The sequence below is a fragment of the Dipodomys merriami genome, unplaced genomic scaffold (genome assembly GCF_024711535.1).
Source record: "Dipodomys merriami isolate MVZ:Mamm:240054 unplaced genomic scaffold, mDipMer1.0.p SCAF_19, whole genome shotgun sequence".
NCBI lineage: Eukaryota > Metazoa > Chordata > Mammalia > Rodentia > Heteromyidae > Dipodomys > Dipodomys merriami.
In genome coordinates this window covers 3292151-3309898 of record NW_027203270.1, presented here as the reverse complement: position 1 = coordinate 3309898, position 17748 = coordinate 3292151, and the positions used below count along the sequence as shown (strand labels likewise).

At 46.3% G+C, this 17748-nt stretch overlaps 1 protein-coding gene across 2 annotated transcripts in view; it reads left to right on the top strand.

The window, feature by feature from the left end:
- Ntn1 (netrin 1) overlaps positions 1-17748 on the top strand; it is a 198713-nt gene that overhangs the window by 149169 nt on the left and 31796 nt on the right. For both annotated transcript variants that reach the window (XM_070026981.1, XM_070026979.1), the window contains exon 5: positions 2797-2850. In XM_070026981.1, the coding sequence (XP_069883082.1) occupies positions 2797-2850 (54 nt within the window). The remainder of the gene's footprint in view (positions 1-2796; positions 2851-17748) is intronic.

Sequence of the window (17748 nt, the reverse complement as noted above, 5' to 3'; positions counted from 1 at the left end):
TTCTGTGCCCTGAGCAGAACTGAAGAGCTAGAGCAATTCGTGAGCCCCACAGAGCCTGAAAGATTTACTTCCTGCCCTACTGGGGAGAAATCAGCCCACCCTTTAGCCATGCTCTGTGTCCTGTAACTCTGGGTTCAGCAACTATGGTTAGTTGTTAGAGATTTGGAACAACTGAGAATCTTGTTGCTAGCCCTAGGGGACCACTGGCATGGTAGCCACAGACCCCTCACACCATCCACCGGCCCAGAGTCCTTGAATATTTCCCACTGACTTGTTGTCATTCCTCCCCTCCCCCAGCAGATAGGGGGCTTTAGACAGTCCACACCTCCCAGTAGGTGTGGCTGTCAATTTTGGAACAAATTGGCTGCATCCCTTCCAGCTGCAATTCTAATCAGTTTCTAAGTTGTTAGACTCCATCCTGGTCCCAGTCAGCTATCTGTATGGGTCCATTACTGGTTAATAATAGAGTCTGAGCCTGAGGAGCTGGACTTCAGTGCCCATCCAGGGTAGAGCAGGTGGAAAGGTGGTGGTCAGGACTAGGTTGTGGCTCTGTGGTAGAGTGTGTGCCTAGCATTCTGCACCTTTGGTTCATCTCTAGCGTATCTGAAGGAAGGGAGGGAACAAACATTGGATTGTCAGTCTTACAACCTGCAAAAAATCATTCTCTCTATCCACTACAAAGCTATCAAATGAATGTTTTTAAAAAGCCAGGAGGAAATCTGGAAACCAAGGTGTCATACACACTCGGCGTGTGCTCGACTGCTGAGTTGCACCCCATCTCCCCCCGGCTCTAGCCTTAGATGTCTCTTAAATGGAGTTATGAACTGTCAGATAGAGGTTGAAAGATTATCAGGGGCTAACATTGCTGATTCAGAGGCTGAACCCTGAGAGAGCAGCCTCTTCCCTTGTCTTGTATGCTGATTCCCACCCAACAGTCTGAAGACCCGAGGTTTCATCCTGGGATGTCCCTAGCACTTGGCCACAGGTACCACAGTGCCAAGGTGTTAAGCCCTGTTTCACCAGCCACAGTTGCTCTGTGTGTGTCCCAGAGTCAGGCCTGTTTAAATGCTGAGGATGGGTGGCTAATGTGACTGTGGCCATTGCCCCAGTCCCCATTCGTGGACTTGAAGGATTAGACCAGCCCATTCAGATGCTGCCTCCAGAAAGTTTCTGACATGATGTGCCCTTTGAAAACTAAGGAAGGACCTGGTACAACATCTGGCTTTCTAATGAGCTTCTGTGGCAGGGTACCTGTGGGTTGCTGTTGCTAATGAAAGCACCTGAGGGCAAAATTGGGTACTGTATCCTCTACCCCTTGTCTCCAAAGGTACGAACTTCCTCCTCCATGGGATTCATTGGCCTGCCCCCAGCCTGCCCCAATCTTCCAGCCCTCGTTCAGGTCCTAGCCAAGCTAGATTTGGAGGTTTGCAGTTAGTGGGAGTCAAGGTTACTTGCCAGGGAAGTCAGAGGAAGTGAATCTCTTCTCTGGAGGGAGGGAGGGAGGGAGGGAAGGAGGGAGGGAGGGAGAGAGAGAGAGAGAGAGAGAGAGAGAGAGAGAGAGAGAGAGAGAGAGAGAGAGAGAGAGAGAGAGAGAGAGAGAGAGAGAGAATGTATGTTTGCATGCATGCCAGTACTGGGGCTTGAACTCTGGGCCTCAAACTCTTGGTTGGCTTTTTCACTCATGACTGGTGTTCTACCACTTGAGTCATACCTCCAGTATAGCTTTTTGAATAGCTAGAGATAGCCCTGTGAATTTTTCTGCCTAGGCTAGCTTCAAACTGCTCTCCTCAGATCTCAGCCTCCTGAGTAGCTAAGATTAGAGATGTGAGCCACTGGTACCAGGCTTGTAAGGACTTTTTGCTCCATGGTTTGACCTTATATAGAAAGAGGAAGTCTGAATTTGGATGGTTTCTGATAGCACAGTCAGGTCTAGGAAGTAGCAGGGCTGATTCACTATTCTAGGCAGGAAAAAAAAAAAAAAATAAAAGAAAGCATGTGCTTTTATAGGCCCTGTTACTTTACAGTCTCATGCTAGTCTACCTGCTGAGAAAAAGCCTTAGCTTGGGGCCGGGAAGGTGGCTCAGTGGTAGAGTGCTTGTCTTGCATGCCTGAGGCCCTGGGTTTGATTCCTTAGTACCAAATAAGCAGAAAAAGCCGGAAGTGGCGCTGTGGCTCAAGTGGTAGAGCGCTAGCCTTGAGCTGAAGAGCTGAGGGACAGCGCCCAGGCCCAGAGTTCAGGCCCCATGACTGACAAAAAAAAGCCTTAGCATGTGAGATGGGAGTCCCTGGAACCATGGTCAGGACCACACACTCATCTCTGCTTTACAGGCAGGTTCCCAGCACCTGGCAAGCCATTCCTGCTGCAAGAGCCTCTCCCACCCCCATGTGTTGAGGTTACAGGTGGGCAGAGCCCAGGTAGCCACATCAGGATGAGCAGAGAGCCTGGGCAGTCCCCTCTTCCCTGTCCCTGGATGAGCTGAGTGCTGAGTTGATTACGTGAAATAGTAGGCCTGAGAGGGAGCCACATGACAGGCCCTGGGTCAGCCCTCTGTTCTGCCAGCTCTCCCTGTTTCTCCCTATTCCCCTCCATCCATACTAGGGATCTGTGATATCCCTGGCTAATAGATGAAGGGACCAGAGAGCAAGGAGAATAAGATGCTGCTGGCTTTCTTTTCCTTTCTTACTTTCCCTCTCAGGAACGGGTGGGAGGAGTCTCTGCTGAGCTCATTGTTTTTCCGAACTCAAAAATAATGTCTTCTTTGTTTTCTTCTCCCTCTTCCCTCTCCTGAACCTCAGAGATCCCCGTAGCTCCACCAACTACTGCAGCCAGCAGCATGGAGGAACCCGAAGGTAAGCTGCTATCTTCTTGTCTTCTCAGTTAACACTTTGGCTCTGTGGTGGTGGTGGGGGAGGGCAGGGAGGGAGAAGAGGGATGAGGGAGTGCAGACTCTTTCTTGACCTCTATCTGGGCTCTACTGGTTGCGGCTAGCAGCTTCACTCCCTAGGCTGTACTGAAGGGTATGGAACCACAGAGTACTTTCTTGGACTCCCCTTCTAAAGATAAAATAATAGACATTTAGTGCCAAAGACCAAGCCTTTAAAGGCCAGGACTCTAAGAAGGGACCTATGGAGGTTGAGAAGCTGCAGAACTGTCTAGCTGCATCTCTCCTTCCTGGACTTGCTGAGGAGGAAGAGGATGGGTGCTGGGGCTAAGGGAGGAGTAAGGAGGCACACGGCTCACTGTTCCCATGACATGAGGTGGGGAGACAATCCTGTCTTCATGCTCTTTCACCCTAACTGATGAATTCATGTTCCCTCCATGACAGAGGTGGGCTGCCTGTATTAGCCATCAGCACCGCCTGTGACATGGTCACCAGTAGTAACCACAGCTGTGTTCACATTGCGTTATTGTTGGGGGGGGATGTCAATGGGCTTGAACTCAGGGTATGGGTCTTGTCCCTGAGCTCTTTTGCTCAAGACTAGTGCTCTACCACTTTGAGCCACAGCACCACTTCTAGTATTCTGATGATTAATTGGAGATAAGAATCTCATAGACTTACCTGCCTGAGCTCACTTCGAACTGTGATCCTCAGATCTCAGCTCCTGAGTAGTGTTTTTTTTTTTTTTTATTTCTTGAAAGGTGTTAATGGTATTTGGTCATGCAGTGATAAACCCACTATAAGTTGGAAATGTAAGTTGAGCACATGAAGCCAACTTAGCCTGCTGACCGTCCTTGCTTGCAACCTAGCTCACTGTATAAGTGTGTTTCCCCTGGAGAAGGTGAGGTTGTGGCCTGACAGAACTGTGCTTGCCGCAGCTCCCATCATCCCAAGAGGGGATCGCCCAGGGAAAGATCGGAATTCATAAAGTGTGGTTTCCTCTTAATGTATGAATTTCTCTCACGGTATAGCAGAAAGTGAAGTGGAACCACTCTCTGTATTTTATTTTTAATAAGATACACAGTTTGTATTTTATGATAGCATTGAAAAATGCTCTGAGGAGAGATCTGCAGGGTTCCTGGTTCAAGGCACTTAGGTACACAGAGGACACAAAGCCCTGCAAAATGGTGTCTTCTTCTGAGAGCAGTTTAGGCCTGCACCCGGTAACCTGGGGTCACTGAGACTTCTGTGTATGAGTACTTGGAGTAAGAGCAGGATTAAGGAGCAGACTGACAGTGTGGTCCCAGGATAGCCTCAGAAAACTGTCCCCTCTCTAGAGAGGACTGAAGGAGGTGTGAGGGCATTGTACACCAGACCCAATGTGGCCTCCTGAGTATTTTAGAGTATTTTAGAATGAAGACTGGCTTTGGGGGGAAATTGTCAGTGCCCTGCAAGCTGGAGAAAAAATGGATTCAGACTTTAGGCTTGTGTAGCAAGTAACTAAGAACAGACTACTTCGGGGTATACCAAAGGGCACTATGTGGTCAGCTATAGCTAATCAGGTGTTTAGTTGTTTGCTGAGACTTGAGGTATCATTGGGTGGCCACTTGCAGGAGAAATGGCTCAAGAAGGGTTGCAGGCCTGGTTTCTGGGAAAGGGAGTTCACTCTGGTCCAGCCCTATTGACAGCAGTGTCCCAAAGGGATTTAGCTCTAGGACAGCAGTTGATTCTTTTTTTTTTTTTTTTTTTTTTTTTTTGGTCTGTCATGGGGCTTGAACTCTGGGCCTGGGCGCTGTCCCTGAGCTCTTCAGCTCGAGGCTAATGCTTGACCACTTGAGCCACAGCACCACTTCTGGTTTTCTGGTGGTTAATTGGAGATAAGAGTCTCACGGACTTTCCTGCCCTGGCTGACTTTGAACAACGATCCTTAGATCTCATCCTCCTGTGTAGCTAGGATTACAGGTGTGAGCTACCAGCGCCAGGCAGCAGTTGGCTTTTTTAAATTAAAAAGTTGTTCTCATTAGCTAGCTACTCATGAAGCTGAGGCAGGAGGATTACTTGAAGTTCAACGTCGGCCTGTGTAATATAATATATAATATAATAATTCTGATATACGGAGACTCTCTATCAAAAAAGCAAAAATTAAAAAAAAATTCTATTGCTCACTGAGGACAGAAGTGGACCGTTTCTTTCTTTCTTTTTAACATGGTTTTTTTGTTTTCTTTAATAGAAACATCAAGGAGGGACTCCGGATGCAGCTCAGTGGTAGACACATGCTTAGTATGTGTGTGGCCCTGGGTTAACTCTCCAGTGCCAAACAATCACAAAATTTAGGGGAGAGTAGTTGTGAATCTTGACAATACCACAGTGAGTTGGTGATCATTTGGTCAGTCGTGAGAGACAGTGATGTATATAATGGGACTCACCTGTATGGACTATGCACTTGTGAGGACTTGTGCTAGGACTCAGTATACAACTCTCCCAAGGACGATCCAGATCTTGATCTCTCAGTCTCTGGTCCTTCCTATTTTTCTAAACTTTGCATCTTGACTTTGGGTTTCTTGTAACAATTTTTTGGCTTTTTCCCTTCCACATAAGACATGGGAAAATGAGAAGGGGGAGGGTAAATAACACATACACTCACAAACACACACATACACACAAAACCCCAAATGAAACAAAACAAAACGAACCTAAACCTCTTGAGAAGATATTTACACAAGCTATAAGAAGCTGGTATATGGTGGAGAGAGGGGAGGAGGATTGGGTGGAGGAGGGGGGGGAAGGGGGAAGGATGGGAAAGGATGGGAAGGGGAAACAAAGGAGGAGGCTACAATGCTTGATAAGAAATGTACTCATTATCTTGCCCATGTAATTGTAACCCCTCTGTACAGTATTTTCACAATTTAAAAAAAAAAGCTGGTATAAAGCACTGGAGGTTTACACTTTACCAGGCCAAAGATCACCTTTACAAAAAAAAAAAAATCTTTGATGCTAGGGATTGATCCCAGGGCCATATGAATGAGTTCTCCCACTGAGCCACACCCCCCGGGCTGAGGACCTCCCCAACAATTCTAAACACCTGTAGCATCCTCTTTGGAAATGTATTCCTTGTAGTTCAGCAGTCTTCGGTGGTTAATTAACTTTTCTAACTCATTTGGAGACTGTTTATTTCCTTTCTTTATTCCAAACCTTGGCGAATATGATTTAAACTGGAACAAGCAGTAAATAAACATTCTTAGCAAGTACTTTCCTCACAGACGGGCTGAGCGAGCTGGTTTGGAGCTTGGAGAGACTTGAAGCTTTGGCCAGACTCTTGCTGACCTGCCCCGGTGGCCTCTGGAAAGAACCAGCCACCCCTTGGCTCTGAGCTGGGCCGTGGGGCTTCCCACCACAGACAGGCCTGCCAGCCTTTCTCAGGGGCTGAGATGCTTTGGGCTAGAGGCCAGGAGGCCTCCGCCACCTCCCTGGAAAGCGTGGGGCCTGGGTTCTGGATACCTCCAAACCTGTTAGCTCTCTGCAGTGTTTAAGTGGCAGAAGCCCCTGAATGAGGCTGCCTGAGAAAGCTTATTTACTTTTGTGTCACGGAAGAGAGAAAGAATTAATAAGCCAAGAATGTGTTCTGAAAGCTGATGGGTACAACCTCACTCTGAACTCGTCTTCTTGAAGGGTCAGCTTACTCAGAGTGTTCTTTACCTGCTCTCTGAACTAGCTGGTAAGCTTTTAGGGGCAAGATGGCCAGGAGCACAGTGCCATGGGAAGTCTGTGGCAAAGAAAACCAGGAAGGACAAATAAGAGACACTTCCCCCATACACACTCAAAAAGGATGTGGTACCTAAAGCTCCCTTACAGGTCTCACTGATTACAGAGCCCTCTGCACCCATTGCCGTGAAAGGGACACCTGCTTTCCCCTGTACCTCTGTCAACTTCAGAACAATTCTTAAAAAAAAGAAAAAGTTAATGGTATTGGGGCTGGAATTCCAGTGCCTCTTGCTATCACTTGGCTTTTTCACTCAGGGCTGGTGCCCTACCACTTGAGCCACAGCTCCATTTCTGTCTTTTTGATGGTTAATTGGAGGTAAGAGTCTCATGGGCTTTTCTGCTGGGGTGGGCTCAGAAACAGGTTCCTAAGGTTTCATCCTCCTTAGTAGCTAGGGTTACAAGTATGAGCCAGCCTCCTGGAGCAGTTCTGAACTTGCAGATGGCTTGCTTTTGTAGAGGTCACTTGGCTCAATGGGAGGAGCTTGGGCTTGGGGCCCAGAGACTGGGGTTGATCTTGTACTGGTGAGGACTAGGTCAGTATGACAGCCGTTCCTATTTGAAGAATGAAGGGATGGGACCCAGGGCTCCCCACCTTGGATCTCTGAGGCAGGAGCTATATTTTACTAGGGTTTCTTCCTGTTTAGTTGCTTGCTTACCGTAACCACTTCTGCCTCTGACAGAATATATTACCTAGAGTTCCTCCCGAGGATACCCCATGGGCTGATTCATAGCCAGGACACCTTCTTTGGTGTCAACATTCTACCCATGGCTGGCTACTCTATGATCTATGAGGGGTCACGGAGGGTTGAGTTGGGAAGAGATGAGCAGGTTGGCATTCAGAGCACAGTAGATAAAGAACTAGGGAGAACCCCTGGCTGGTTAGATGTAATAGCTTTTTTGTTGGCCTCTCCAACTTGAAGAACACAGATGCCTTGGAGCAAAAGTTGCACCAGCTGCCTCCTGGGCTCCCAAGAGGAGTCCTGGGCCCTTTCTCCTGTCACCTTGTGCTCTCCCTATTTGACTTCCGGCGGCCCCAGCCTGAGGGGTGGTTTCCACAGGTATCAAGAGCCCTTTGGAAGGGCCTAGTGAGAGGACTGGGAGGCCAGGCACCAGACCTCAAGGAAAAGCTCACCCAGTGCCAGTAGGTGTGTTTTGGGGAAGGGAGAGACCTTAGTATTGTCTTTCTTTTGGCTTCTTAACACATCCAAAAGAAAGTGGGACCATAGAGACTTGCCACCTGGGGAAGTGAGATTTGTTCTCAGGTCCAGCTTCAGTTTCTGAAGATAGGGAGTAGGTTGGTGAGAAATGGGAGCATATACCTGTGAAGACTGGAAAAAGGGAGTAGGTTGGTGAGAAATGGGAGCATATACCTGTGAAGACTGGAAAAAGACTTGAAGTATCCGTGAGGTGTCGTGGCCCAAAGGAAGAGAAGAAGAGGTGCTCACACTGGGCATGAGTTTTACTTGAACTCTACTGATTTCTTCCTCTGTGGAAACAGACAATAATAGGCCCCCCTTGCAGTGTTATTTTGGGGGTTCAATGAAGTGACCCACATAAAGCCTTTGATTAAGTAGTAACCTGTTTTTAAGTGCTCAACAAACAAACAGTAAAACCACATGCACAGTGCAGGCAATAACAGGTTGAGCATGGATAGCCCAGTGTCTGTAGGACTGGGAGGGGGTGTCTGGCCTATAGCAGTTGCTCAGTGAAGGTATTTTAATATTAACGGAAGATAATTATAATTAGGGTGGTAATAAAAATGTCAAATACAGAAATAAATGTTAATATATATAATACATATAAACATGCATATGTAATGTATATAAGTGTATATATTATATACAATGTATGTGAAAAGGACAAGATTTTTCTAAGGGACACTAAAGAACAGAGAAAACAGAAACCCTTGTCATATTCTAGAAGGGAATGACCCAATATTTTTTTGTTAAAATATCAATTCTCTCAGAAACAATCTATATTTAGCAAAATCCCTGGCCAAAATCACAGTCTAGTAGGACAGGAGTCTAAAAGAATAGCCAAGAATTTTTTTAAATGATGACTAAAGAAGGGTGATTAGCTATAGCAGATATTTTAAAATACTGTAAATAGGGTATTGAAATGAATGTTGGACTGTCATGGGAAGACAGAGATCATCAAAGTTGAGCAGGAAACCCAGAAAGAGGATTTTACTATTTTGTCAGAGAGGAGAATGGGAAAGCAATCAACGAATGGGGCTGTAAAAACTGGCTATTTAAAAATAACATAATTAGAGCCAGGTGCTGGTGGCTCACACCTGTAATCCTTCCTACTGAGGAGGCTGAGATCTGAGGCTGGGCTGGAAAGTCTGTGAGACTCTTATCTCCAATAAATCACAGAAAAAGCTGGAAATGGCGCTGTGGCTCAAGTGGTAAAGTGCAAGTCTTGAACAAAAAGAGCCCAGGGACAGCACCCAGGTCCAGAGTCAAGCCCCAGGACCGGCAAAATAAATAAATAAGTAAAAATAAATTAAAAAATAAAAATAACAAAGTTAAGATTTCTTCTTTGGGCTGTGTATCATTAATGGACTAAATGTTTATAGATACCCAATGAATCTTTAAAGTTCTACAGTAGCATATGTAAATATCAAAATATGATAATTTATTGATATCAAATCAATATTATTACATATATATGTAATCAAAAGGAGAAGAAAGCTTTCCAGATTTGGTTTGAAAACCAGAAATAACAGAGGGAAATATTTTGTAGATATAAACAGAAAATGAAAGAAAGATTTTAATAGAAGGTTAGAGTTTTGAGAAAGTAAACTTGAAGTTCACAGAATTTATACAAATGCAATGAGTTTATGAAGAAATATATCTACTATTAATCATAAAGTAACATCAACAAGATACTATCTTAAAAACCTACTGAATTTGACAGTATTTAGAAAATAAAAAAGGGACTTCCAGTGTTGAAAAAGGTTGATGATACAGTCACTTACCTACTCTGGTATTGAGAGACATGCTTGGTGCCTTTTATAAATGGAAAATAAATATCCAGAAGTATCTGTGGTTCCGTTGGTTCATTTCTAGGAATTAAGTTTAAGGAAATAGGATGTATCAGGACTTGGCTGCAAAGATGTTCATTACAGCACTGTTTATAATAATTCCCAAGGGAAGTAGCCTATATGTTTTTATTATTAGAGTTGATAATGGTATAGCCACATAATTGTATTGCAGAATATATAAGTGGAAAGATACAGTGAATCACCAAGTCATCAAAATAGAGTTCTTAACAGATCACACATGGATAGTAAACTTGGATTGGTGCAAAGACTGTCTTACAGAGAACATTGCTATTCAATTGTTTCAGTATGTCTATATATTTCAGTGTCTCAACCAGGGGGTATTCTGTCCCTCAGGGGACATCTGGCACTGTCTGGAGACATTTTCAATTGTCATGACTAGGGCAAGTGTGCCACAGGCATCTAGTGGGTAGAAGCCAGAGATGCTGTCAGACATCCTATACTTCATGGGGTAGCCCCAACAACAAAGTTATCCACCCCAAAACTAACAGAGCCAAGGCTGTGAACCTCTGGCGTTCTTAACACTGGATGAGACCCATGTGTTCTCTTGGCAAGTGTTCTCTCTGCAGCGTTTATGGATGGACTCTGTGGCTTGCTCTCCACATCACATGGCTGTGGGTGTAGCTGAGGACTTAGAAGGCCATGTGTCTTCCAGTACAGTTTCGTTTAACTGTTCCTTGGCCTGTCCCTTTTCCCATGGTAAAATTTAGCTCATCTTAAAATGAAAGTGATCTCACACTTTGAGTTTGACTGTAAATTAGCATGTTCTGAATTAGTGTGTGATTCAACTTATTGTTAAACTCTTTTATGCGAAATCTCACAGAAATAGCAAGAACAGAATTGTGAAGAACAGTTCTTTTTTATTCTATTAGCCTGCATTCCTTATATGGAGAGGGTTTTATTGTGACTTTTCTACACACGTATATAATGTATTTCAGCCTATCTTCTCCATCATGTTCTCTTCCTTACTTCCCCTTTCCTAAAACAAATTCAGCAGGTTTCAATGTTCTATTTTCAAACCTGTAAACAAACTACTAAATAATTTTTTTATTTTGGTGTCAGTATTAGAGCTTGAACTCAGGGCCTAGGTGTTGTCCCTTAGCTTTTTCTCCCAAGGCTAACACTCTAGCATGAGCCACAGTTCCGTTTCCAGCTTTTTGCTGGTTAGTTGGAGAGGAGAGTTTCATGGAATTTCCTGCCCTTGAACCTTGATCCTCAAATTCTAGCCTCCTGAATAGCTAGGATTACAGATATGAGCGACTGGCACAAAACTCTCACATGCCCATTAAGAGGAGATGGTGCTGTAAGCCAGCCAGAACCCAGAAACCCATGGCTTTGTAGGTGTGTGAGCTCTGAGCTCCCTCCAGGCAGAGAGAGGGAGGGAAAAAGATCAGGACTGGCTTAGGTCTCTTTGGTGGCTGTAGAGGATGTAGAAGCTGAGAAATACCAAACAATTATTTTAGGATTTTAATCCCAGCTCCTCCTCTCCCCCCCCCCCCCCGATGGAACCCAGGGCCTCCTGCATGCTAAACAAGTACCATACCACTGAGTTACATCCCCTGATACCAAGATTTAAACCAGCATTTCTCAACCTTGGCCCTGTTGGCGTCTGAGCTGAAGCATTCTTGGTAGTGAGGCTGTCAGGTACCAGTCAGTTACCTGTCCTCTGGCTAGTGGTGATAATCAATGCCCCCTAGAGGCAGAGCAGCCCCTGACTGAGAACCACTGAGCTAAACCTATATCATCAGCTCAGCTCACCACTCTCCTCTAGCGAAGGAATCCAGAGGTGGAACAATGGGATACGGGCCTCTTCCAGTCAGTGGGACCAGCTCCCTCTTTTTTAACTTGAAACCCAGCTGATCCCATCTGTATTCGGTTGAACTTTATGGCATTGTCAACATATGTGACCATTTGTATCCCAAACAACAATTCAATATGGATTCAACAGCTTCTGGGCATCCTGAATGTATCTCTTCTCCTTCCTTCTTCAGTCTATTTCTTTGGGATGTCTCTCCCCAGATTCTGTCTCCGATTCTGCTTTTCTATGTGTCTTCTGTCTCCCTGTTGGCATTTTTTGTCTTCTCTACAACCCACTCCACTACCTTTCTTGTGTTTCTTCCTTTTTCTGGCCACCTCTTTTTCTCCCTCCCACTTCTCTCCACCCTTTCTGGCCTGCACAAAGGATAGGGGCAGAGGTCAGGCTGGGGTGAACAGGACAGGGGACGCTCTACCCCTGCTGCCGGGGGCTTGTCACCCCAAGGAACACAAAGGGATCTGTTTGTGTGGCAGGATTCAGGACCCCATTGTTGTGCTGTCTTGGGGTCTTTGCAGGTGGAGCTGCCCCAAGCCCAGAACAAGACAAAAGGATGAGCTGGGAGGCCAGAGGAGCAAGTGGGGTGGAATATTTAGCCCTTCTTGGGAGCTCTTCCTAGTGAAGAGTCAAGGGGAATGATTGATGAGATGAGTGACAGATGCTGGGGAGAGAGGACAGGAGACTAAGCCCTGCACACCATGTCATACAGCTGTCACAGGACCTTGCTGGCAGAGGCTGATGGGGTGCAGGCTGCAGAGCTAGGCTGAGGCAGGGAGGAGGCTGCCCTTGGGCATTGTGCAGACTCCTGTTTTGAACCCTTAGAATTCCTGTAGAGACCTGGACAGGGCTTGCTGGGAAGGACCACGTGCTCAGACTTGAGGCCCTTATGCCTAGTACCTCCTGTTCTTCTGATGCTCTCCAGCTTGCTCAGGAACTGGGGTGAATAAAGTCCCTTCCAACCCTGAGACAGGGTAGTGGCATCTACAATGGTCTCAGTTGAAGGTTCTGGGGCCTCATTGGAGGCCAACTGTGGGTCACCCAGAAGCTACCCTCCTTCTTTCTGTGTTTTGTGGGTGGTAGCCGGGCAGGATGTAGTGGGCAGAACCAGCCTTGTGTTCACTGGAACGCTGCTCAGACTGGCCTGCAGGGCTCCTTCTGGGCTGTGTAGAGGGGACCGAAGAAGACTTCATTCAAGGAGGTTGTTGCTCTGATAGAGAGGCTTGGGAACTGTAGTCAGGGTGCACACAGACCTTTAGACTTTGGAGGACAGGAGCCTGCCAGCTGCCTCCTCCTTGGCTAATGATGCTTAGATTGTTCCAGCCCTACTTGCACCAACTGCTGAGCAGAACAGTGCTCACAGATTCTCTCTCTCTCTCCCACTCCTAAAGCCCTGGGTATGGCCACATGAAACAAGTCTCCTGCTTCTTTCATGTGCTGGGTTTAGCGATATGATGAAGCAGATCATGGAGCTGTGTTTGCCGTGAAGGGCAGAGCTCAGGTGTTAGTAAAAGCAGGAGATTGGCATCTGGAGGACGGTGGTGAATACCTCTGTTTCCTTCTCTAGAGATGCCAGTATCTTATCATTATATGTGCTTTTGTTGGTAAAGTATAGTCAGGGGGTGGTGTGCATGCCTGTAATCCTGGCAATTGAGGCAGGAGGATTGTTGAGTTTGAGGCTAGTCTGGGAAACGTACTAAGACTCTTAAAAAAAAAAAAAAGGTAGATTTCATTGTGGGATCCAGGGAAAGAGAAAGTCTTGTGTGGACTGGGAATGTGGCTCAAGAGCATTTGCCTACCAAGAGTGAGGATCTGAGTTCAAATCCCAGCACCTCAAAGAGAAAAAGAACAAGGGAAGGGGTGCCATTGTCTAAAAAAACAAAAGTACTCAACCGGGCGCTGGTGGCTCAGGCCTGTAAGCCTAGCTACTCAGGAGGCTGAGATCTGAGGATCGTGGTTCAAAGCCAGCCTGGGCATGATAGTCCATGAGACTCTTAACTCCAATAAATCACTCAGAAACTGGAAGTGGCACTGTGGCTCAAGTGGTAGAGTGCTCACCTTGAGCTGAAGAGTGGAGGGACAGCGCCAGACCCAGAGTTCAAGTCTCACGACCAGAAAATTTTTTTAAAAAGTACTTATGTTCCTATAACCCCTCTGTACATCACCTTTAGAATAACAATAGAAACAAAAAGAATCTTGTGTTTGCAGAGATCAGAAATGCTGAGACCCTTAGTTACCTGAGAGCCGGTGACGGGCTGGCAGGTACCTACTCATGAAACTCTGCAGAACCAACTGTGCTCATCCTTTTCTGACGCAGGCATTTGGGTATCATGCTGGTACTTTGAAATTTGCCACCGTGGGATCATTCACACATTGGAAACTGGCAAATAGTACCTATCAAGATTTTTTTCTCCCCAAAGAGCCAGCTGTTAAATATCTCTCAGCATGGTACTGGCCAAGGGCATCCTAAGAGTGGAATTCTCATGTTCCTACCGGAGAGGGCTCATCCAACCTGGCTCCTGCGTTTGATGGATGGGGAGACTGAGGCCAGAGGGGGACAGCGACCTGCCCTGGATCCTACAGAGGGTTGATGGCAGAGCTGAGGCTCTCCCTTGACCACTGTGCCTCAAGCAAGCCATCTGTGAAGCAGTAAAAGGTGGAGAAAAATCTGATATGGGAGCCTGAAAAGGTTCCTCCTGCTAAGCCTGGTGCTGATGGCTCATGCCTGTAATCCTAGCTACTCAAGAGGCTAAGATCTGAGAATCCCAGTTATACACACACACACACACACACACACACACACACACACACACACACACACACACACACACACACACACACACACACACACACACACACACACACACACACACACACACACACACACACACACACACACACACACACACACACACACACACACCTCCCTCACCCCCCACCCCCCCGCGCAGGACAGTGCCCAGACCCTAAGTTCAATTCCCAGTTTCATGGAAGGTTTGGAGCAATGGGCTCAAGAGAAAACTGCTTCAAGATTTTCTTGAAATTCTAGACCCAGCTAGGCATCAACCTATTGCTATCTTTTCTTTCTCTGACCAGAGTGAGTAAGATATCTCCCAGATCCCTGGTCAAACATCCCTCTGGCCCAGGGGGCCATTCCTTCAGTCCCACTGTTGAATTTCCACCTATGCACCTAAAAATCTTCACAGCCTCTCAGAAGCCTAGAAGAAGGTGGTGTCCTGATTCTGGACTCTCCATCTGTCCTTCCTCCTGTTTGTGGCCAGTTGATTGCTGTAGGTGAATGAAGCAGCAGAATGCTACACAGACATGCATCCTGATGATCAAGGGCCCTGGTGACTTGGATTGGGTTCCCTAAAACCTCTGGGGGCCTGAGACAGAGATTCATATGGGAGTTACTTTACCAAGGGAGTATTCCCAGGGGCATCAGTTAAGGGAGTGAGGGAGACAGGAAAGTGTAGGGGAGGGTGCTTGGGAAAGCAGATAGCTTTGCCAAATCCTAGACTCGGCTTGACAGTTATGCCAGAGAAGCTGTTGTACTTAAAGGCAAAAGGACTGACCCATTCTGTTCTCACATAGTTAATTAACCATTGGCTATGGACTGTCTGGTGGGGATTGACATACATAACCAAGTGAAGCCACAGGCAAGTGTCAGAGAAGGCAACCAATGTCTGCAATAGTGTAGTGTGGAGGTTGTGTGTACTGGGTCAGTAAAGGACAGGACACACACCAGGCCTGCTGCTGTTGGCCTCTGCGTTCAGGGATTCCAAGTATTCAAGTATGTGGATTCAGCCATCCTTGGATGAAAATTATGCAAAAATATTGTGTGTGTGCTGAACCTGTGTAGACTTTTTGCAGGCTGTTTTTCCCTAAAGAATACAGTATCACAACTGTTTACATTGTATTAGGTACTAGAGTAATTTAGAGATGATTAAAAGGAGAACATATGTAAGTTACATGCGAATACTATGACATTTTATATAAAGGACTGAAACATCCTTGAATTTTGATATCTGTAGGGTTCTGGAACCAGTATCCCTACAATACTGAGAGACAACTATAAGTGATGTAGGAAATTTTCTTAGTACCAGGAGAGCTCTGTGAGTTTGTGTTTTATCTACTCTCCAACAGCTCGCTACCACAGAAAGGCTTTTGGGTTACTCTCTTGGGCCCATGTCCTCCCTCCAGTGTCCAGCTCATCATCCAGACATACTGAGCTGTCTTCTCTCTATCACATACACTACCACTGCTGCTGTCCTAATTCAGGTTCTCTACTTCTTATGATCCTGTATTAGTCAGGCAGGCTATATGCTGTAACAAACGTTCCTAACAGTCTAATTAGTACTTGCTTATACAGCAGCCCTCATTCACAGCTGTTCCTGGTTGATTGACTCTCAGCAGCGAGTCCAAGGTCCAGGGTCCTTCCATCATGGGCTGTACCAACCGCTGGAGCCTCAAAGTCATCCCCTAGGAAACTCTAGAGAGACTTATGGGCTGAGCCTGAAAGTGTCGAATATCCTACTTGTGTTTTATTGGCCAGAACTTGATCATGTGATTATACCTCACTGCTTCAAGGAGTGCTGGGTAATGTAGTCTGTTGGCTCCAGGAGCAAAATTGCATAGTGGTTGATAGCCACACACAACATTCCTCATCGATTTTCCTGGATTACGGTACCAACTTTGGGGGGCCATGTGGCACTGTGGCACTGTAGTGATTGGCACCAGAAGGCAAGGGTGAGTATTGAGGCCTTTCTCTATGTGGAAAGCAATTTAGCTCAGCCTTGGGCAGGAGTATGCTTCTTACCCAACAGCGCCTAGGTGTGGGGTACAGGCAAACTTAAGCAAGGACGCTACTGGGTTCCAACGCATGACCTCATCAGCATTAGCTTAACCAGCTGAACTAGCCAGTCAGCCAACCAGCCAATCAAACAGGAGGATGCTGAAGGGCCACAAGCATTCCCCTCTCTCAGCCTTGCCAGGGAGCCCCGGCTTAGCTCATCTGAATTCCCCCTCCAGTGCTGACAGTAGTTCTAGTGTGTGTCCATGTTGGCTCTCGCTGGAGAAGCACACGGAGAGCCAACTGGATCCCTGTTGGGACAGCTTTGTTTTCCCTGCTGAACACAAAATCCCCTGTTCACTGGGAGAGCTGACAAGAAGACCCCATGGGGCAGGCCCGGTGGGAGCAGACAGCAGTGAATTCAGCGCCCGAATGGTTTCAGCTTATTAAAGGCGAATACACGGGATAACCCTGCCCACCGAGTGTGAGATAGAATGGGGGCCACAGAGTTGTTACAGAGGATTAGTAGCCCCAGACGGGTGGAGGCAGGTGCAGCCTTTTCTGCAATTTGGAAGGGCTTATGAAATACGGATTCTGTGCTCTATTAATCCTTCTCTGGGCTTCGTCTTGGCTGCAGGCTGAAAATGGGGAATTTCTCGTTCAGCCAGGCTTGGTAGTGACTTTTCATATTTCCTATCTTCTTACCAATTCTGGGGGTTTTGTGCATTTAAATGTCCATGCATTCATTTTGCTGTGGGCTCGTGCATGTACCCTGATGGCCAGTGCTAGGTTCTGGGGTTACAGTGCTTTTGCCTTTAAGAGATGCAGGTGAGAAAGGCAGGCAAACACTGTGGAGAATTCTTGTTTTGAATGTGAGCCAAGTCCACCTGTATTACAGGTACTGCGCCATCTTCTGCGGCCCTGCTAGTGGCAAATATCGTTAAGAGCTGGCTAGGTCTTTTGCTGCCTAATGAACAAAGCCTCCAATCTAAGGTGGTTTGCTGCTCTCCAGATCGGCTGCTGTTTTCCCAGTGGCACAGATGGTAGATAGGAATAACATACAGGGGTTTCTATATAGTCCCAGGGGCATGGGTCCAGGAGTCCTCAGGATCCCCAAATCCACAGATGCTCTAGTCCCTTATATAAAAAGGTACCTCATTTTCACAGAGCCTATCCCCTCCATCCTGTAGACTTTAAACCATCTTTAGATCCCTTGCAGTACCTGAAATGATGTAATTGCTGTGTATACTTCTGTATTTTTTAGTAAGTCTATTCCTGTTCAGTAGACATGTATTTTTTCCTCAATTAAAAAAATATCTTTAATAGTTGTACAAGGGTTGCCATTTTATAAAGCAGTTTATGAATACAGTGCATCTTGATCAGTGTCACCCCTTTCAGTATTCTTACCCATCCCTCCCTCAAATATTTTTGACCCATGGTT